Source organism: Salmo salar, chromosome ssa19 (genome assembly GCF_905237065.1).
Source record: "Salmo salar chromosome ssa19, Ssal_v3.1, whole genome shotgun sequence".
NCBI lineage: Eukaryota > Metazoa > Chordata > Actinopteri > Salmoniformes > Salmonidae > Salmo > Salmo salar.
This window is the reverse complement of record NC_059460.1, coordinates 32,519,440-32,542,477: the sequence shown is the minus strand read 5'-3', so window position 1 is coordinate 32,542,477 and position 23,038 is coordinate 32,519,440. Positions and strand designations below refer to the sequence as shown.

The 23,038-nt window shown below is 47.2% G+C and overlaps 1 protein-coding gene across 5 annotated transcripts in view; it reads left to right on the top strand.

Moving 5' to 3' along the window:
* The window catches only part of LOC106578738 (kelch domain-containing protein 3), a 207,387-nt gene that overhangs the window by 54,001 nt on the left and 130,348 nt on the right, over positions 1-23,038 (top strand). For all 5 annotated transcript variants that reach the window (XM_045702237.1, XM_045702235.1, XM_045702234.1 and 2 more), the window contains 2 exons: positions 6,349-6,435; positions 10,622-10,730. In XM_045702237.1, the coding sequence (XP_045558193.1) occupies positions 6,349-6,435; positions 10,622-10,730 (196 nt within the window). The remainder of the gene's footprint in view (positions 1-6,348; positions 6,436-10,621; positions 10,731-23,038) is intronic.

Sequence of the window (23,038 nt, the reverse complement as noted above, 5' to 3'; positions counted from 1 at the left end):
TTTGGGCCCCACTGCTCTTGTTGGGGTGTCTTTAGGGCCCCACTGCTCCTGTTGGGGTGTCTTTAGGGCCCCTCTGCTCCTGTTGGGGTGTCTTTAGGGCCCCACTGCTCCTGTTGGGGTGTGTTTAAATATCTTTAGGGCCCCACTGCTCCTGTTGGGGTGTGTTTAGGGCCCCACTGCTCCTGTTGCGGTGTCTTTAGGGCCCCACTGTTCCTGTTGGGGTGTCTTTAGGGCCCCACTGCTCCTGTTGGGGTGTCTTTAGGGCCCCTCTGCTCCTGTTGGGGTGTCTTTAGGGCCCCACTGCTCCTGTTGGGGTGTCTTTAGGGCCCCACTGCTCCTGTTGGGGTGTTTGTGTCTTTAGGGCCCCACTACTCCTGTTGGGGTGTTTGTGTCTTTAGGGCCCCACTGCTCCTGTTGGGGTGTGTTTGGGGCCCCACTGCTCCTGTTGGGGTGTCTTTAGGGACCCACTGCTCCTGTTAGGGTGTGTTTATATGTCTTTAGGGCCCCACTGCTCCTGTTGGGGTGTCTTTAGGGCCCCTCTGCTCCTGTTGGGGTGTCTTTAGGGCCCCACTGCTCCTGTTGGGGTGTCTTTAGGGCCCCACTGCTCCTGTTGGGGTGTTTGTGTCTTTAGGGCCCCACTACTCCTGTTGGGGTGTTTGTGTCTTTAGGGCCCCACTGCTCCTGTTGGGGTGTGTTTGGGGCCCCACTGCTCCTGTTGGGGTGTCTTTAGGGACCCACTGCTCCTGTTAGGGTGTGTTTATATGTCTTTAGGGCCCCACTGCTCCTGTTGGGGTGTCTTTAGGGCCCCCACTGTTCCTGTTGTGGTGTCTTTAGGGCCCCACTGCTCTTGTTGGGGTGTCTTTAGGGCCCCACTGCTCCTGTTGGGGTGTCTTTAGGGCCCCTCTGCTCCTGTTGGGGTGACTTTAGGGCCCCACTGCTCCTGTTGGGGTGTCTTTAGGCTTTAGGGCCCCACTGCTCCTGTTGGGGTGTCTTTAGGCTTTAGGGCCCCACTTCTCCTGTTGGGGTGTGTTTAAATATCTTTAGGGCCCCACTGCTCCTGTTGGGGTGTTTGTGTCTTTAGGGCCCCACTACTCCTGTTGGGGTGTTTGTGTCTTTAGGGCCCCACTGCTCCTGTTGGGGTGTCTTTAGGGCCCCACTGCTCCTGTTGGGGTGTGTTTATGTGTCTTTAGGGCCCCACTGCTCCTGTTGGGGTGTGTTTATATGTCTTTAGGGCCCCACTGCTCCTGTTTGGGTGTTTGTGTCTTTAGGGCCCCACTATTCCTGTTGGGGTGTTTGTGTCTTTAGGGCCCCACTGGTCCTGTTGGGGTGTTTGTGTCTTTAGGGCCCCACTGCTCCTGTTGGGGTTTGTTTATGTGTCTTTAGGGCCGCCACTGCTCCTGTTGGGGTGTGTTTATATGTCTTTAGGGCCCTACTGCTTCTGTTGGGGTGTTTGTATCTTTAGGGCCCCACTACTCCTGTTGGGGTGTTTGTGTCGTTAGGGCCCCACTGCTCCTGTTGGGGTGTTTATGTCTTTAGGGCCCCACTGCTCCTGTTGGGGTGTTTGTGTCTTTAGGGCCCCACTACTCCTGTTGGGGTGTTTGTGTCTTTAGGGCCCCACTTTTCCTGTTGGGGTGTTTGTGTCTTTAGGGCCCCACTGCTCCTGTTGGGCTGTCTTTAGGGCCCCACTGCTCCTGTTGGGGTGTTTGTGTCTTTAGGGCCCCACTACTCCTGTTGGGGTGTTTGTGTCTTTAGGGCCCCACTACTCCTGTTGGGGTGTCTTTAGGGCCCCACTGCTCCTGTTGGGGTGTGTTTATATGTCTTTAGGGCCCCACTGCTCCTGTTGGGGTGTTTGTGTCTTTAGGGCCCCACTACTCCTGTTGGGGTGTTTGTGTCTTTAGGGCCCCACTACTCCTGTTGGGGTGTCTTTAGGGCCCCACTGCTCCTGTTGGGGTGTGTTTATATGTCTTTAGGGCCCCACTGCTCCTGTTGGGGTGTTTGTGTCTTTAGGGCCCCACTGCTCCTGTTAGGTTGTGTTTATATGTCTTTAGGGCCCCACTGCTCCTGTTGAGGTGTCTTTAGGGCCCCCACTGTTCCTTTTGGGGTGTCTTTAGGGCCCCACTGCTCCTGTTGGGGTGTTTGTGTCTTTAGGCCCCTTCTGCTCCTGTTGGGGTGTGTTTTTGTGTCTTTAGGGCCCCACTGGTCCTGTTGGGGTGTGTTTGTATCTTTTGGGCCCCACTGCTCCTGTTGGGGTGTGTTTGTATCTTTAGGGCCCCACTGCTCTTGTTGGGGTGTCTTTAGGGCCCCACTGCTCCTGTTGAGGTGTCTTTAGGGCCCCTCTGCTCCTGTTGGGGTGTCTTTAGGGCCCCACTGCTCCTGTTGGGGTGTGTTTAAATATCTTTAGGGCCCCACTGCTCCTTTTGGGGTGTCTTTAGGGCCCCACTGCTCCTGTTGGGGTGTCTTTAGGGCCCCACTGCTCCTGTTGGGGTGTCTTTAGGGCCCCACTGCTCCTGTTGGGGTGTCTTTAGGGCCCCACTGTTCCTGTTGGGGTGTCTTTAGGGTCCCACTGCACCTGTTGGGGTGTCTTTAGGGCCCCACTGCTTCTGTTGGGGTGTGTTTAGAGCCCCTCTGCTCCTGTTGGGGTGTTTGTGTCTTTTGGGCCCCACTGCTCCTGTTGGGGTGTCTTTAGGGCCCCACTGCTCCTGTTTGGGTGTCTTTAGGGCCCCACTGCTCCTGTTGGGGTGTGTTTATGTGTCTTTAGGGCCCCACTGCTCATGTTGGGGTTTGTTTATATGTCTTTAGGGCCCCACTGCTCCTGTTGGGGTGTTTGTGTCTTTAGGGCCCCACTGCTCCTGTTGGGGTGTCTTTAGGCTTTAGGGCCCCACTGTTCCTGTTGGGCTGTGTTTGTGTCTTTAGGGCCCCACTTCTCCTGTTGGGGTGTGTTTAAATATCTTTAGGGCCCCACTGTTCCTGTTGGGGTGTGTTTGTATCTTTAGGGCCCCCACTGCTCCTGTTGGGGTGTGTTTGTATCTTTTGGGCCCCACTGCTCTTGTTGGGGTGTCTTTAGGGCCCCACTGCTCCTGTTGGGGTGTCTTTAGGGCCCCTCTGCTCCTGTTGGGGTGTCTTTAGGGCCCCACTGCTCCTGTTGGGGTGTGTTTAAATATCTTTAGGGCCCCACTGCTCCTGTTGGGGTGTGTTTAGGGCCCCACTGCTCCTGTTGCGGTGTCTTTAGGGCCCCACTGTTCCTGTTGGGGTGTCTTTAGGGCCCCACTGCTCCTGTTGGGGTGTCTTTAGGGCCCCTCTGCTCCTGTTGGGGTGTCTTTAGGGCCCCACTGCTCCTGTTGGGGTGTCTTTAGGGCCCCACTGCTCCTGTTGGGGTGTTTGTGTCTTTAGGGCCCCACTACTCCTGTTGGGGTGTTTGTGTCTTTAGGGCCCCACTGCTCCTGTTGGGGTGTCTTTAGGGACCCACTGCTCCTGTTAGGGTGTGTTTATATGTCTTTAGGGCCCCACTGCTCCTGTTGGGGTGTCTTTAGGGCCCCCACTGTTCCTGTTGTGGTGTCTTTAGGGCCCCACTGCTCTTGTTGGGGTGTCTTTAGGGCCCCACTGCTCCTGTTGGGGTGTCTTTAGGGCCCCTCTGCTCCTGTTGGGGTGACTTTAGGGCCCCACTGCTCCTGTTGGGGTGTCTTTAGGCTTTAGGGCCCCACTGCTCCTGTTGCGGTGTCTTTAGGCTTTAGGGCCCCACTGCTCCTGTTGGGCTGTGTTTGTGTCTTTAGGGCCCCACTTCTCCTGTTGGGGTGTGTTTAAATATCTTTAGGGCCCCACTGCTCCTGTTGGGGTGTTTGTGTCTTTAGGGCCCCACTACTCCTGTTGGGGTGTTTGTGTCTTTAGGGCCCCACTGCTCCTGTTGGGGTGTCTTTAGGGCCCCACTGCTCCTGTTGGGGTGTGTTTATGTGTCTTTAGGGCCCCACTGCTCCTGTTTGGGTGTTTTTGTCTTTAGGGCCCCACTACTCCTGTTGGGGTGTTTGTGTCTTTAGGGCCCCACTGGTCCTGTTGGGGTGTTTGTGTCTTTAGGGCCCCACTGCTCCTGTTGGGGTGTGTTTGTGTCTTTAGGGCCCCACTGCTCCTGTTGGGGTGTGTTTATATGTCTTTAGGGCCCTACTGCTTCTGTTGGGGTGTTTGTATCTTTAGGGCCCCACTACTCCTGTTGGGGTGTTTGTGTCGTTACGGCCCCACTGCTCCTGTTGGGGTGTTTATGTCTTTAGGGCCCCACTGCCCCTGTTGGGGTGTTTGTGTCTTTAGGGCCCCACTACTCCTGTTGGGTTGTTTGTGTCTTTAGGGCCCCACTACTCCTGTTGGGGTGTCTTTAGGGCCCCACTGCTCCTGTTGGGGTGTGTTTAAATATCTTTAGGGCCCACTGCTCCTGTTGGGGTGTATTTAGGGCCCCACTGCTCCTGTTGCGGTGTCTTTAGGGCCCCACTGTTCCTGTTGGGGTGTCTTTAGGGCCCCTCTGCTCCTGTTGGGGTGTCTTTAGGGCCCCACTGCTCCTGTTGGGGTGTCTTTAGGGCCCCACTGCTCCTGTTGGGGTGTTTGTGTCTTTAGGGCCCCACTGCTCCTGTTGGGGTGTGTTTGGGGCCCCACTGCTCCTGTTGGGGTGTCTTTAGGGCCCCACTGCTCCTGTTGGGGTGTCTTTAGGGCCCCACTGCTCCTGTTGGGGTGTCTTTTGGGCCCCACTGCTCCTGTTGTGGTGTCTTTAGGGCCCCACTGCTCCTGTTGGGGTGTCTTTAGGGCCCCACTGCTCCTGTTTGGGTGTCTTTAGGGCCCCACTGCTCCTGTTTGGGGTGTCTTTAGGGCCCCCACTGTTCCTGTTGGGGTGTCTTTAGGGCCCCCACTGCTCCTTTTGCGGTGTTTGTGTCTTTAGGGCCCCACTGCTCCTGTTAGGGTGTGTTTATATGTCTTTAGGGCCCCACTGCTCCTGTTGGGGTGTCTTTAGGGCCCCCACTGTTCCTGTTGCGGTGTCTTTATGGCCCCACTGCTCCTGTTGGGGTGTCTTTAGGGCCCCCACTGTTCCTGTTGCGGTGTCTTTAGGGCCCCACTGATCCTGTTGGGGTGTTTGTGTCTTTAGGCCCCCACTGCTCCTGTTGGGGTGTGTTTTTGTGTCTTTAGGGCCCCACTGCTCCTGTTGGGGTGTTTGTGTCTTTAGGCCCCCACTGCTCCTGTTGGGGTGTGTTTTTGTGTCTTTAGGGCCCCTCTGTTCCTGTTGGGGTGTCTTTAGGGCCCCTCTGCTCCTGTTGGGGTGTCTTTAGGGCCCCACTGCTCCTGTTGGGGTGTTCTTTAGGGCCCCACTGCTCCTGTTGGTGTGTCTTTAGGCTTTAGGGCCCCACTGCTCCTGTTGGGGTGTGTTTGTGTCTTTAGGGCCCCACTGCTCCTGTTGGGGTGTGTTTAAATATCTTTATGGCCCCACTGCTCCTGTTGGGGTGTGTTTGTGTCTTTAGGGCCCCACTGCTCCTGTTGTGGTGTGTTTAAATATCTTTAGGGCCCCACTGCTCCTTTTGGGGTGTGTTTAAATATCTTTAGGGCCCCACTGCTCCTTTTGGGGTGTGTTTATGTGTCTTCAGGGCCCTACTGATCCTGTTGGGGTGTGTTTATTTGTCTTTAAGGCCCCACTGCTCCTGTTGGGGTGTCTTTAGGGCCCCACTGCTCCTGTTGGGATGTCTTTAGGGCCCCACTGCTCCTGTTGGGGTGTCTTTAGGGCCCCTCTGCTCCTGTTGGGGTGTTTGTGTCTTTTGGGCTCCACTGCTCCTGTTGGGGTGTCTTTAGGGCCCCACTGCTCCTGTTGGGGTTTCTTTAGGGCCCCAATGCTCCTTATGGGGTGTCTTTAGGGCCCCACTGTTCCTTTTGGGGTGTTCTTAGGGCCCCACTATTCCTGTTGGTGTGTTTGTGTCTTTAGGGCCCCACTGCTCCTGTTGGGGTGTCTTTAGGGCCCCACTGCTCCTGTTGGGGTGTCTTTAGGGCCCCACTGCTCTTATTGGGGTGTCTTTAGGGCCCCACTGCTCCTGTTGGGGTGTGTTTAGGGCCCCACTGCTCCTGTTGGGGTGTCTTTAGGGCCCCAATGCTCCTGTTGGGTTGTCTATAGGGCCCCACTGCTCTTGTTGGGGTGTCTTTAGGGCCCCACTGCTCCTGTTGGGGTGTGTTTAGGGCCCCACTGCTCCTGTTGGGTTGTCTATAGGGCCCCACTGCTCTTGTTGGGGTGTTTGTGTCTTTAGGGTCATATGATTGAATATGTTTTTAAAACAGAAATACATATCCCCTAAATGTTTGTTATATTCATTTTCCTTTGTCTCTTTCCTCCAGTTTCCTACAACGGGGAGCTGTATATATTTGGGGGCTATAATGCTCGTCTGGACCGACACTTCAACGACCTCTGGAAGTTCAACCCAGGTGATCAACCGTTCTAAAAACATACAATTCTCCATCCATTCTACACTCTGAGGTTTGATAGGATACGTACGAGCTAGTGTTGGGTTGGTAGGACAGTCAGGGAGCTAGTTTTGGGTTGGTAGGACAGGCAGGGAGCTGGTGTTGGGTTGGTAGGACAGGCAGGGAGCTGTTGTTGGGTTGGTAGGACAGGCAGGGAGCTAGTGTTGGGTTGGTAGGACAGGCAGGGAGCTAGTGTTGGGTTGGTAGGACAGGCCGGGAGCTAGTGTTGGGTTGGTAGGACAGTCAGGGAGCTAGTGTTGGGTTGGTAGGACAGGCCGGGAGCTAGTGTTGGGTTGGTAGGATAGTCAGGGAGCTAGTGTTGGGTTGGTAGGACAGGCAGGGAGCTAGTGTTGGGTTGGTAGGACAAGCAGGGAGCTAGTGTTGGTAGGACAGGAAGGGAGCTAGTGTTGGGTTGGTAGGACAGGCAGGGAGCTAGTGTTGGGTTGGTAGGACAGTCAGGGAGCTAGTGCTGGGTTGGTAGGACAGGCAGGGAGCTAGTGTTGGGTTGGTAGGACAGTCAGGGAGCTAGTGTTGGGTTGGTAGGACAGTCATGTGGGTTGGTAGGACAGGCAGGGAGCTAGTGCTGGGTTGCTAGGACAGGCAGGGAGCTAGTGTTGGGTTGGTAGGGCAGGGCATGTCCTGGGTAGGGAAGAACCTGAACGTCGCTGCCCTGGGTATAGTACTGCCTGAATGTTGCGGGCCTGGGTAGGGCAGGGCATGGCCTGGGTAGGGAAGGGCTCTACTCAGTGTAGTTGTATACAGCAGTACTGGCACCCAGGCAGAGTACTCCTTCAGATATTGTGTTGGTTTGGTGAGCATCATAGTTTCTGGTCGTGTTGTTAGCTGTGCTGTTGTCATGATAATTTTTTACCTTTAAAGGAGGATCAGGAGCATCACAGCTGGTGTTCATCATATTCACCTCATCATATTGACCTCATCATATTCACCTCATCATCATATTGGCCTCATCATCATATTCACCTCATCATCATATTCGCCTCATCATATTGACCTCATCATCATATTCACCTCATCATCATATTGACCTCATCATCATATTGACCTCATTATCATATTGACCTCATCATCATATTCATCTCATCATCATTTTCACCTCATCATATTCACCTCATCATATTATCATCCTATTCATCTCATCATCATATTCACCTCATCATCATATTCACCTCATCATCATATTATCATCATCATATTCACCTCATTATCATATTGACCTCATCATATTCACCTCATCTAGACCCAGTTTTTCTCCTCTACTAGCCTGGCTACCAGGACATACAGACAGACTGGCAGACAGACATGCAAGGCAGACAGTATGGGTGTGTGTCCCAAATCATACCCTCGGCCCTATATAGTGCACTGCTTTTGACCAAGGCCTGTTGTGCGCTATAGGGAACATGGTGCCATTTGGGGCACTGTGTCGCTGAGCCATCTATTCCTGCAGTTCTAAACCGGTCCACTAGATGGCAGCACAACCTCTATCTGTTCAGGCCTTGATCTATGGCGCTGAAAGGCCTGAACAGCTTGTTGCTATAGCGGGTCCATGGTGATGCCTTATTAGGGATGATTGAATGCTGAGCAGCCACACAGAGTGGAGAGAGATTGAAAAAGAGCTTATGCTGTTTCTGATGCACACAGTTCTATATTAATAAACTAATGTCCTCCTGGCTGTTGCCTCTCTCCCTCCTATCGTTCTCTTTGTCTGTTCTAAATATAGGGACCAGATTAATGAATTGAAGAGTTCAGTAGAGACTAGATCAGGTTTATGTAACATTAACTACCTGAGGTTGTCTACTTCTAAGTAGGGATACAACACAGCCACCTACCTATTACCTTGACCTGACTTTTCAACCATTTAGCAGATTTGGTCCTTATTAGCATCCCCATTTAGCAGATGGTAATTGGTCCTTATTAGGATCCCCATTTAGCAGATGGTAATTGGTCCTTATTAGGATCCCCATTTAGCAGATGGTAATTGGTCCTTATTAGGATCCCCATTTAGCAGATGGTAATTGCTCCTTATTAGGATCCCCATTTAGCAGATGGTAATTGGTCCATATTAGGATCCCCATTTAGCAGATGGTAATTGGTCCATATTAGGATCCCCATTTAGCAGATGGTAATTGGTCCATATTAGGATCCCCATTTAGCAGATGGTAATTGGTCCATATTAGGATCCCCATTTAGCAGATGGTAATTGTTCCATATTAGGATCCCCATTTAGCAGATGGTAATTGGTCCTTATTAGGATCCCCATTTAGCCCTGCAAAAGCATCAACTATTCTTCCTGGGGTCCACATGACATAATACATAGTACAGAACATTATTAGTCAAGGACTGAAATGCATACATTTAAAACGTCACACATAGCCTAGATATCAGTACTACACACAATATCTAGGTCTAATACATAGTACAGTGCAAATTACAATACACGATTACAGGAGCAATTAGGGTTAAGTGCCTTGCTCAAGGGCACTTAGGAAGATTTTCCGCTAGATATGCTCAGGATTCAAACCAGCGACCTTTTGGTTACTGGCCCAATGTGCTTAACCACTAGGCTACCTGCTGCCAGAGTAGCATTTTATAGAGACCTATAAAATCAATTACTTTTTTCCTCCCAAATTCAATTTTCTCTTTTTGTTTTTCTAGGCTTCTGTTTTTTCCAGGTTTTTGCTCTGAAAATCACGCTTAGAACATCCAATTGTGTTGTTTTACTATAAGTCCTCAACAATATGACCTGGCTGCACCACTATGTAAAAATAAGTTCATGGCTTTTGTAATTTTTTTATCATAATTTAAGGGATGTTTTTGCTCTAGATTGCAGGAAATGGTAGTTACTGAACAGGTGTTCAAAAGGGGGGCAAAATCCCCTCCGGACCCTGATGACGGCGGGGAGAACCCTGTTAGGCTACTTTGTAGTTTTTGGGAAAGCCTTTCCATCTACCAGCAGACGGTTAAGTTCCATACATTTAGTTGATATCCTACTGTGTTCCATACATTTAGTTGATATCCTACTGTGTTCCATACATTTAGTTGATATCCTACTGTGTTCCATACATTTAGTTGATATCCTACTGTGCTCCATATATTTCAAATCAAATGAAATTGTATTTGTCACATACACATGGTTAACAGATGTTAATGCGAGTGTAGCGAAATGCTTGTGCTTCTAGTTAGATGACAAGCCAAATTTCTTCTGCCTACTTGCGCCTTCTTCACCACGCTGTCTGTGTGGGTGGACCATTTTCAGTTTGTCCGTGATGTGTACGCAGAGGAACTTAAAACTTTCCACCTTCTCCACTACTGTCCCGTCGATGTGTATAGGGGGCTGCTCCCTCTGCTGTTTCCTGAAGTCCACGATCATCTCCTTTGTTTTGTTGATGTTGAGTGTGAGGTTATTTTCCTGACACCACACTCCGAGGGCCCTCACCACCTCCCTGTAGGCTGTCTCGTTGTTGTTGGTAATCAAGCCTACCACTGTTGTGTCGTCTGCAAACTTGATGATTGAGTTGGAGGCGTGCATGGCCACGCAGTCATGGGTGAACAGGGAGTACAGGAGAGGGCTGAGCACACAACCTTGTGGGGCCCCAGTGTTGAGGATCAGCGAATTGGAGGTGTTGTTTCCTACCCTCACCACCTGGGGGCGACCCGTCAGGAAGTCCAGGACCCAGTTGCACATGGCAGGGTTGAGACCCGGGGACTCAAGCTTAATGATGTGCTTGGAGGCTACTATGGTGTTGAATGTTGAGCTGTACATTTGGATTTTAGCACTACACAGCTGATTCAAATAACCTAAGCTTTATGATGAGTTGGTTATGTGAATCAGCTGTGTAGTGCTAGGGCAAAACCAAAACGTGCACCGGGGGGAGTGGGCAGGACTGAGTTTGGGAAACCCTATTCTAGAATATAGGTGGTCTGTATAAAGACGGTTGTAGATGTTTTCTTCAGACCCACCTCCCTCTTAAATGCCATGGTGTGGTGGATAAACATTATTTTACTCACATGATTGTGACTGTTTCAATATATTTTCTCACCTGTGTGTGTGTGTGTGTGTGTGTGTGTGTGTGTGTGTGTGTGTGTGTGTGTGTGTGTGTGTGTGTGTGTGTGTGTGTGTGTCCTCCAGAGGCATTCTCATGGAAGAAGGTGGAGCCTCTGGGTAAAGGTCCGTGCCCCAGGAGGAGACAGTGCTGCTGCTTGGTGGGAGATCGTATCATCCTGTTTGGAGGAACTAGGTAAGAGGCAGTCGTTTTTAGTCCACATCATAGTAGTCTTGGATGGTCTGTCATACCTACCTTGTGCCTTACCGGGATATTCGGTAATACTGGCACTGAACAGAAGGGGCACTGTTTTCAAACCCCATTCATACTCTGTAATCTGAAGGTTAGCAATCCTAACAAGTACATGTAAAACCCCATAGAGAATGCTAACTAAATGCTGATGAGTGCATTGCAAAAACATTCTACAGTCTCTGACCTAAAGTATTTGCAGGACAGACATACCAGCTCATAAAGTTATACAAGTAACTAAAATATGCTACTCACTGTTTGCTGCTCGCCCAAAACAAATATTAGACAACGTGGCTCTTGATCCTCTGCTGTTACCAAACAAAGTGAACTAGTTACTAAATTAGCAAACCAAATGCACAACTGCAGAGCATTCAGCACATTTTAGACAGTTAACTTAATAGTTATAAGATATCTAGCTGGCAAACATCTAGTTGTGCATTCCCTCCTGTAACTAGATCAGCAGGCACATGCTGCACAACTTAATTTTTTAGCTTTAAAAATAAAATGGAACCTTTTTATTTGACTCACAAGGCTCTGGTCTCTCGTTGTTGTGCTTGTGAACAAACACCACATGTATGGGTCTACCAGTAAGATTCAAAATGAAACATTACAAAAAAATATATATATATTTTTTTAAATGCATGAAATTAAATGTATGAAATGTATGCGTTCACTACTGTAAGTCGCTCTGGATAAGAGCGTCTGCTAAATGACTAAAATGTAAAATGTAAAAAAAATTATGTGACAGGTGAAATGAAGAACACAACCTTCTTTGTCTCATAACGTGTTGCACAAGTTGACTTCGGTATTCACTTAAAAAGTAGCTACAAATATTCACATTTATAAAAAAAAATTTAATAAATAATTTAACCAGCTCAGAGTCCCAGCCCCCATGTCTTCCAACCCTCAGCCCACCTCTGAACCCCACTGAGACAGCCTGATACTGGGGATAACAGCTCAGTCCCAGCCCACCTCTGAACCCCACTGAGACAGCCTGATACTGGGGATAACAGCTCAGAGCCTCACCCTGCTGGAAGGCCCCGGCTGAAGGGTTCCACACTGACATCATTAGCTTTCACCTGCAGGAGAAAGTGTTTGATCAAATATTTTTATTAGAATAAATGTGAAAGAAATAATGGTCAAAGAAGACATCTGTATAAAAGCAGAGATTTGCTTTATTGCAATGTTATTAGTCATGTAATGACTGGTGTTTTTACTCATGTAACGACTGGTGTTATTAGTCATGTAATGACTGTGGTGTTATTAGTCATGTAACGACTGTGGTGTTATTAGTCATGTAACGACTGTGGTGTTATTAGTCATGTAACGACTGTGGTGTTATTAGTCATGTAACGACTGGTGTTATTAGTCATGTAACGACTGGTGTTATTAGTCATGTAACGACTGTGGTGTTATTAGTCATGTAACGACTGTGGTGTTATTAGTCATGTAACGACTGTGGTGTTATTAGTCATGTAACGACTGTGGTGTTATTAGTCATGTAACGACTGTGGTGTTATTAGTCATGTAACGACTGTGGTGTTATTAGTCATGTAACGACTGTGGTGTTATTAGTCATGTAACGACTGTGGTGTTATTAGTCATGTAACGACTGTGGTGTTATTAGTCATGTAACGACTGTGGTGTTATTAGTCATGTAACGACTGGTGTTATTAGTCATGTAACGGCTGTGGTGTTATTAGTCATGTAACGACTGTGGTGTTATTAGTCATGTAACGACTGTGGTGTTATTAATCATGTAACGACTGTGGTGTTATTAGTCATGTAACGACTGGTGTTATTAGTCATGTAACTACTGTGGTGTTATTAGTCATGTAACGACTGTGGTGTTATTAGTCATGTAACGACTGGTGTTATGTGACGACTGTGGTGTTATTAGTCATGTAACGACTGGTGTTACTAGTCATGTGACGACCGTGGTGTTATTAGTCATGTAACGACTGGTGTTACGTAATGACTGTGGTGTTATTAGTCATGTAACGACTGGTGTTATTAGTCATGTAACGACTGTGTTGTTATTAGTCATGTAACGACTGTGTTGTTATTAGTCATGTAACGACCGTGGTGTTATTAGTCATGTGACGACCGTGGTGTTATTAGTCATGTGACGACCGTGGTGTTATTAGTCATGTGACGACCGTGGTGCTATTAGTCATGTGACGACTGGTGTTATTAGTCATGTGACGACTGGTGTTATTAGTCATGTGACGACTGTGGTGTTATTAGTCATGTGACGACTGGTGTTGTTAGTCATGTGACGACTGGTGTTATTAGTCATGTGACGACTGGTGTTATTAGTCATGTAACGACTGGTGTTATTAGTCATGTAACGACTGTGGTGTTATTAGTCATGTAACGACTGTGGTGTTATTAGTCATGTAACGACTGTGGTGTTATTAGTCATGTGACGACTGTGGTGTTATTAGTCATGTGACGACTGGTGTTATTAGTCATGTGACGACTGGTGTTATTAGTCATGTGACGACTGGTGTTATTAGTCATGTGACGACTGGTGTTATTAGTCATGTGACGACTGGTGTTATTAGTCAAGTGACGACTGTGGTGTTATTAGTCATGTAACGACTGGTGTTGTTAGTCATGTAACGACTGTGGTGTTAGTCATGTAACGACTGTGGTGTTATTAGTCATGTGACGACTGTGGTGTTATTAGTCATGTGACGACTGGTGTTATTAGTCATGTGACGACTGGTGTTATTAGTCAAGTGACGACTGTGGTGTTATTAGTCATGTAACGACTGTGGTGTTATTAGTCATGTAACGACTGTGGTGTTATTAGTCATGTATCGACTGTGGTGTTATTAGTCATGTAACGACTGTGGTGTTATTAGTCATGTAACGACTGTGGTGTTATTAGTCATGTAACGACTGTGGTGTTATGTAACAACTGTGGTGTTATTAGTCATGTAACGACTGGTGTTATTAGTCATGTAACGACTGGTGTTATTAGTCATGTAACGACTGTGGTGTTATTAGTCATGTAACGACTGTGGTGTTATTAGTCATGTGACGACTGTGGTGTTATTAGTCATGTGACGACTGGTGTTATTAGTCATGTGACGACTGGTGTTATTAGTCATGTGACGACTGATGTTATTAGTCATGTGACGACTGGTGTTATTAGTCAAGTGACGACTGTGGTGTTATTAGTCATGTAACGACTGGTGTTATTAGTCATGTAACAACTGTGGTGTTATTAGTCATGTAACGACTGTGGTGTTATTAGTCATGTATCGACTGTGGTGTTATTAGTCATGTAACGACTGTGGTGTTATTAGTCATGTAACGACTGTGGTGTTATTAGTCATGTAACGACTGTGGTGTCATTTAACGACTGGTGTTATTAGTCATGTAACGACTGGTGTTATTAGTCATGTAACGACTGGTGTTATTAGTCATGTTAACGACTGGTGTTATTAGTCATGTAACGACTGTGGTGTTATTAGTCATGTAACGACTGTGGTGTTATTAGTCATGTAACGACCGTGGTGTTATTAGTCATGTGACGACCGTGGTGTTATTAGTCATGTGACGACCGTGGTGTTATTAGTCATGTGACGACCGTGGTGTTATTAGTCATGTGACGACCGTGGTGTTATTAGTCATGTGACGACCGTGGTGTTATTAGTCATGTGACGACCGTGGTGTTATTAGTCATGTGACGACCGTGGTGTTATTAGTCATGTGACGACTGGTGTTATTAGTCATGTGACGACTGTGGTGTTATTAGTCATGTGACGACTGTGGTGTTATTAGTCATGTGACTACTGGTGTTATTAGTCAATTGACGACTGTGGTGTTATTAGTCATGTAACGACTGTGGTGTTATTAGTCATGTAACGACTGTGGTGTTATTAGTCATGTGACGACCGTGGTGTTATTAGTCATGTGACGACCGTGGTGTTATTAGTCATGTGACGACCGTGGTGTTATTAGTCATGTGACGACCGTGGTGTTATTAGTCATGTGACGACCGTGGTGTTATTAGTCATGTGACGACCGTGGTGTTATTAGTCATGTGACGACCGTGGTGTTATTAGTCATGTGACGACCGTGGTGTTATTAGTCATGTGACAACTGTGGTGTTATTAGTCATGTGACGACTGTGGTGTTATTAGTCATGTGACGACTGGTGTTATTAGTCAATTGACGGCTGTGGTGTTATTAGTCATGTGACGACTGGTGTTATTAGTCAAGTGACGACTGTGGTGTTATTAGTCATGTAACGACTGTGGTGTTATTAGTCATGTAACGACTGTGGTGTTATTAGTCATGTAAAGACTGTGGTGTTATGTAACAACTGTGGTGTTATTAGTCATGTAACGACTGGTGTTATTAGTCATGTAACGACTGGTGTTATTAGTCATGTAACGACTGGTGTTATTAGTCATGTAACGACTGTGGTGTTATTAATCATGGAAAGATTGTGGTGTTATTAGTCATGTAACGACTGGTGTTATTAGTCATGTAACGACTGTGGTGTTATTAGTCATGTAACGACTGTGGTGTCATTTAACGACTGGTGTTATTAGTCATGTAACGACTGGTGTTATTAGTCATGTAACGACTGGTGTTATTAGTCATGTTAACGACTGGTGTTATTAGTCATGTAACGACTGTGGTGTTATTAGTCATGTAACGACTGTGGTGTTATTAGTCATGTAACGACCGTGGTGTTATTAGTCATGTGACGACCGTGGTGTTATTAGTCATGTGACGACCGTGGTGTTATTAGTCATGTGACGACCGTGGTGTTATTAGTCATGTGACGACCGTGGTGTTATTAGTCATGTGACGACCGTGGTGTTATTAGTCATGTGACGACCGTGGTGTTATTAGTCATGTGACGACCGTGGTGTTATTAGTCATGTGACGACTGGTGTTATTAGTCATGTGACGACTGTGGTGTTATTAGTCATGTGACGACTGTGGTGTTATTAGTCATGTGACTACTGGTGTTATTAGTCAATTGACGACTGTGGTGTTATTAGTCATGTAACGACTGTGGTGTTATTAGTCATGTAACGACTGTGGTGTTATTAGTCATGTGACGACCGTGGTGTTATTAGTCATGTGACGACCGTGGTGTTATTAGTCATGTGACGACCGTGGTGTTATTAGTCATGTGACGACCGTGGTGTTATTAGTCATGTGACGACCGTGGTGTTATTAGTCATGTGACGACCGTGGTGTTATTAGTCATGTGACGACCGTGGTGTTATTAGTCATGTGACGACCGTGGTGTTATTAGTCATGTGACAACTGTGGTGTTATTAGTCATGTGACGACTGTGGTGTTATTAGTCATGTGACGACTGGTGTTATTAGTCAATTGACGGCTGTGGTGTTATTAGTCATGTGACGACTGGTGTTATTAGTCAAGTGACGACTGTGGTGTTATTAGTCATGTAACGACTGTGGTGTTATTAGTCATGTAACGACTGTGGTGTTATTAGTCATGTAAAGACTGTGGTGTTATGTAACAACTGTGGTGTTATTAGTCATGTAACGACTGGTGTTATTAGTCATGTAACGACTGGTGTTATTAGTCATGTAACGACTGGTGTTATTAGTCATGTAACGACTGTGGTGTTATTAATCATGGAAAGATTGTGGTGTTATTAGTCATGTAACGACTGGTGTTATTAGTCATGTAACGACTGGTGTTATTAGTCATGTAACGACTGTGGTTATTAGTCATGTAACGACTGGTGTTATTAGTCATGTAACGACTGTGGTTATTAGTCATGTAACGACTGGTGTTATTAGTCATGTAACGACTGGTGTTATTAGTCATGTAACGACTGGTGTTATTAGTCATGTGACGACTGTGGTGTTATTAGTCATGTGACGACTGTGGTGTTATTAGTCATGTGACGACTGTGGTGTTATTAGTCATGTGACGACTGTGGTGTTATTAGTCATGTGACGACTGTGGTGTTATTCGTCATGTGATGACTGTGGTGTTATTAGTCATGTGACGACTGTGGTGTTATTAGTCATGTGACTACTGTGGTGTTATTAGTCATTTGACGACTGTGGTGTTATTAGTCATGTGACAACTGTGGTGTTATGTAACGACTGTGGTGTTATTAGTCATGTAACGACTGTGGTGTCATTTAACGACTGGTGTTATTAGTCATGTAACGACTGGTGTTATTAGTCATGTGACGACTGGTGTTATTAGTCATGTAACGACTGTAGTGTTATTAATCATGTAACGACTGTGGTGTTATTAGTCATGTAACGACTGTGGTGTTATTAGTCATGTAACGACTGTGGTGTTATTAGTCATGTAACGACTGTGGTGTTATTAGTCATGTAACGACTGTGGTGTTATTAGTCATGTAACGACTGTGGTGTTATTAGTCATGTAACGACTGTGGTGTTATTAGTCATGTAACGACTCTGGTGTCATTTAACGACTGGTGTTATTAGTCATGTAACGACTGGTGTTATTAGTCATGTGACGACTGGTGTTATTAGTCATGTGACGACTGTAGTGTTATTAGTCATGTAACGACTGTGGTGTTATTAGTCATGTAACGACTGTGGTGTTATTAGTCATGTAACGACTGTGGTGTTATTAGTCATGTAACGACTGTGGTGTTATTAGTCATGTAACGACTGTGGTGTTATTAGTCATGTAACGACTGTGGTGTTATTAGTCATGTAATGCTGTGGTGTTATTAGTCATGTAACGACTGGTGTTATTAGTCATGTGACGACTGTGGTGTTATTAGTCATGTGACGACTGATGTTATTAGTCATGTGACGACTGATGTTATTACTCATGTGACGACTGGTGTTATTAGTCATTTAACGACTGGTGTTATTCGTCATGTAACGACTGTGGTGTTATTAGTCATGTAACGACTGTGGTGTTATTAGTCATGTGACGACTGTGGTGTTATTAGTCATGTGACGACTGGTGTTATTAGTCATGTGACGACTGATGTTATTAGTCATGTGACGACTGATGTTATTAGTCATGTGACGACTGGTGTTATTAGTCAAGTGACGACTGTGGTGTTATTAGTCATGTAACGACTGTGGTGTTATTAGTCATGTAACGACTGTAGTGTTATTAGTCATGTAACGACTGTGGTGTTATGTAACGACTGTGGTGTTATGTAACGACTGTGGTGTTATGTAACGACTGTGGTGTTATTAGTCATGTAACGACTGTGGTGTTATTAGTCATGTAACGACTGGTGTTATTAGTCATGTAACGACTGTGGTGTTATTAGTCATGTAACGACTGTGGTGTTATTAGTCATGTAACGACTCGTGTTATTAGTCATGTAACGACTGGTGTTATTAGTCATGTAATGCTGTGGTGTTATTAGTCATGTAACGACTGTGGTGTTATTAGTCATGTAACAACTGCGTTTAGTTGGTCCCTGGGATTTTGCTAGGAGGATAGTCTTACAGGAGTCATGATTTCCTGTCTGCAGGCAGCAGATAGGGATTGGCTCATGGTGTGGGTAAGATAGGGAAAACGAGCGTCTTGGTGATAGTCTGTTGTCTGACCAGGGGAGTAAATACAACACCTCTCATCTCAGACAGGCAGGCAGATGGGCTGATGACCTGGTCCTGTGGCAGGATCCCTTTATCTATATCTATCTACAGCCTACCATTGTATCCACTCACACCTACATTTATCCACACACACACCTACACATATCCACACACACCTACACATATCCACACACACCTACACATATCCACACAGCTGTCTGTCTGTCTGCCTCCCTGGCTGGGTGTCTGTCTGTCTGTCTGTCTGTCTGTCTGTCTGTCTGTCTGTCTGTCTGTCTGTCTGTCTTCCTTCCTGGCTGGGTGTCTGTCTGTCTGTCTTCCTGGCTGGGTGTCTGTCTGTCTGTCTTCCTGGCTGGGTGTCTGTCTGTCTGTCTTCCTGGCTGGGTGTCTGTCTGTCTGCCTCCCTGGCTGGGTGTCTGTCTGTCTGCCTCCCTGGCTGGGTGTCTGTCTGTCTGCCTCCCTGGCTGGGTGTCTGTCTGTCTGCCTCCTTGGCTGGGTGTCTGTCTGCCTCCCTGGCTTTGTGTCTGTTTGACTTCCTGGCTTTGTGTCTGTCTGCCTCCCTGGCTGGGTGTCTGTCTGCCTCCCTGGCTGGGTGTCTGTCTGTCTGTCTATATGGGTGTTGTTTCCTGATACTGTAAAATGAGTCTGATCCCTACAAGACAACGTGGTCACCCACAGCTGATCCCTGATGAACTCTGAGCAAGGTGGTCACCCACAGATTGTCTGTTTAGTTACACTAAGACACCAGACCCACACACAGGTTCATATTAGGCTGGGCTGTTGTTGTTTACACTAAGACACTAGACCCACACACAGGTTCATATTAGGCTGGGCTGTTGTTGTTTACACTAAGACACCAGACCCACACACAGGTTCATATTAGGCTGGGCTGTTGTTGTTTACACTAAGACACCAGACCCACACACAGGTTCATATTAGGCTGGGCTGTTGTTGTTTACACTAAGACACTAGACCCACACACAGGTTCATATTAGGCTGGGCTGTTGTTTACACTAAGACAATGGTTCCCAAACTGTTTCACTCAGGCCCGCATTCCATCATTGGGGAATATTTACATTTACAACTGTCCCCAGCGCCCCGAGCCCCCCGACCACTCACGCGCCCTCTCCTCCCGACCACTCGCACACCCCCCGCCCACAAGCGCCCCTCCCCCCGACCACCAGCGCGCCCCCGCCCACAAGTGCGCCCCCTCCCCCCCGACCACCAGCGCGCCCCCCGCCCACAAGTGCGCCCCTCCCCCCGACCACTCGCGCCCCCACCCGACCACTCGCACGCCCCCCGCCCACAAGCGCCCTCCCCCCGACCGCTCGCGCGCCCCACCCCCTCGACCACTAGCGCCCCCCACCCACAAGCGCCCCCTCCCCCCGACCGCTCGCGCGCCCCCACCCCTCGACCACTAGCGCGCCCCCGACCACTCGCACACCCCCCTGCCCACTAGCGTGCCCCCCGACCACTCGCGCGCCCTCCCCCCTGACCACTCGCACGCCCCTCCCCCCCGACCACTCACGCGCCCTCAGGTTGGGGAACCACTGCACTAACACACTTAAGACCCACTCACAGACTGAGGACCTAGTCAAAACAGCAGCTTATTTACTTTCCCTCGTATTTAAACAGAGGAGAAGTGTGCCGAGTCGGAGGTGTGTCCATCTTTATTGTAACACAGGACATTGTGTGTTTATTGAAATCCACAAGGCTATCTTGTTCTTTGAGATGTATTACATGTTGATCATTTAGCTGTTATCTGTTATCCAGAGTGACATACAGTCCGTTAACCAAGCTAGGATAGACAACCACATATCAGTCATTACCAGGAAAGCAGATAAATCAGAGCTAGTTACAAGTGTTAGTGCCAGAAAGGGGATCCTTAGTCAGTTGAACAACTGAATGCATTCAACCCAAATGTTTTCTTCTGCATTTTCTGCAGAATGGCAGATTTTTCCACCTTGCCGGCTCTGGGATTTGAACCAGCGACCTTTGGGTTACTGGCCCAACTCTCTTAACCACTAGGCTACCTAGCTGTATGTCTGTGGAACATCTATAAGCAAATGTGCTCTGTGTTTTGTGTTTATTTTCATGGAGCTTAACTACTTTCAGAGTCATTAGGCAGCTATTAACCCTAGCTTTAACCCTAGCTTTAACCAGCTCAAGACTTATTTGTTTCTGTCTAAATTAAATAGACAAACGCCTGCAAATTACCCAGCAGACACCTTGCTTGTGTTCTTTATAACACTTCCGGATCCTAGGAAGCGTGGCAAGGAAACACTGTCAGATTTATGTGCGAGTGTGTTTGTGCGTAGGAGCGTGGCTAAGAAACACTGTGTAAATTTATGACGACTCTTCTATACCACTGTTGTTTACCTTTCAGTCTGAGCCAGACCAGAACGCTGAATGATATTTATTTAAAACATTCTGTTGTATTTATTCGCTCTTTATGATATTTACTTTACCTGCAGGAATTTGTTGGCCATTAATTTATTGTTTTAGTGAAGCACAATAAAAGGATTAAGTCGTGGGCCCGCTGTGTTCTCACTGTGTTCAAAGGGTCAGCTATAGGACTGGACTAGAGGTGTTTGTCTGGGAAACTCTCACCTTAACTAACCCTATTACAACCCTATGTGGGAATTATTACAGCAGTAAACTCACTATATGAACATTACAGCAATATAGACTGTGGGAAACAGGGTCAACAACAGAGCAAAATGGATGTTCATTAGGTTGGAACACACCGTGTGTAAGGGTGAGGATGTCAGAACCACTGAACTATTTCTACGGTGACATGGTGTCCTTGTTCACTATTAGGGGCTGTATTTGTCCTTTTATTCACTATTGACTGTTGTTTTAACATGTGCTTTAGGACAGCAACTTGGAATTAGTTCCCATTTATAAAGTGATTTAGTGCAGCAGTTTATCCTGGGTGTGTATGAGAAAGAGATCTGCCAGCAACACATAGCCTGTGTGTCTCTCTCTCTCTCTCGCTCGCTCGCTCGCACACACATACACACCCCTCACCTCCACTTACTCCAGAGTAAACAGCCTGCTGAGCTGTAGAGAGGCAAGACATTCTGTCCTGATTTATGAGCTCAGGGAGCCTCCTCTCTGTGTCACACAGCGACACCTGAACCCTAACCCTCTGTTACCCCTCACTGGTCCTCTGGGCCTCTGGTTAACTCATCTACTCAAACAGGCAGCATGCATGAGTGACTCCACCTGCACAGACCTTAGCCTAGCAACACTAGCTGTATAGTCACTCTGTTATACTTTCTAGTACTAGCTCTATAGTCACTCTCTATGTCTAATATTACACTTTCTGATACTAGCTCTGTAGTCACTCTCTGTCTGTTATACTAGCTCTATAGTCACTCTCTGTCTGTTATACTAGCTCTATAGTCACACACTCTGTCTGTTATACTAGCTCTATAGTCACTCTGTCTGTTATACTAGCTCTATAGTCACTCTGTCTGTTATACTAGCTCTATCGTCACACTCTGTCTGTTATACTAGCTCTATAGTCACTCTCTGTCTGTTATACTAGCTCTATAGTCACTCTGTCTGTTATACTAGCTCTATAGTCACTCTCTGTCTGTTATACTAGCTCTATAGTCACTCTCTGTCTGTTATACTAGCTCTATAGTCACTCTGTCTGTTATACTAGCTCTATAGTCACTCTGTCTGTTATACTAGCTCTATAGTCACACTCTCTGTCTTTTACGTCCAGTCTGGTGAATGTCTCGCTACCTTCAGTCTGGTGAATGTCTCGCTACCTTCAGTCTGGTGAATGTCTAGCTACCTCCAGTCTGGTGAATGTCTAGCTACCTCCAGTCTGGTGAAGTCTATCTTCCTTCAGTCTGGTGATTGTCTCGCTACCTCCAGTCTGGTGATTGTCTAGCTACCTCCAGTCTGGTGAAGTCTATCTTCCTTCAGTCTGGTGATTGTCTCGCTACCTCCAGTCTGGTGAATGTCTAGCTACCTCCAGTCTGGTGAATGTCTAGCTACCTCCAGTCTGGTGAATGTCTAGCTGCCTCCAGTCTGGTGAATGTCTAGCTACCTCCAGTCTGGTGAATTTCTAGCTGCCTCCAGTCTGGTGAATGTCTCGCTACCTTCAGTCTGGTGAATGTCTCGCTACCTTCAGTCTGGTGAATGTCTAGCTACCTCCAGTCTGGTGAATGTCTAGCTACCTCCAGTCTGGTGAAGTCTATCTTCCTTCAGTCTGGTGATTGTCTCGCTACCTCCAGTCTGGTGATTGTCTAGCTACCTCCAGTCTGGTGAAGTCTATCTTCCTTCAGTCTGGTGATTGTCTCGCTACCTCCAGTCTGGTGAATGTCTAGCTACCTCCAGTCTGGTGAATGTCTAGCTACCTCCAGTCTGGTGAATGTCTAGCTGCCTCCAGTCTGGTGAATGTCTAGCTACCTCCAGTCTGGTGAATTTCTAGCTGCCTCCAGTCTGGTGAATGTCTAGCTACCTCCAGTCTGGTGATTGTCTAGCTGCCTCCAGTCTGGTGATTGTCTAGCTACCACCAGTCTGGTGAATGTCTAGCTACCTCCAGTCTGGTGAATGTTTAGCTACCTCCAGTCTGGTGAATGTCTAGCTACCTCCAGTCTGGTGAATGTCTAGCTACCTCCAGTCTGGTGAATGTCTAGCTACCTCCAGTCTGGTGAA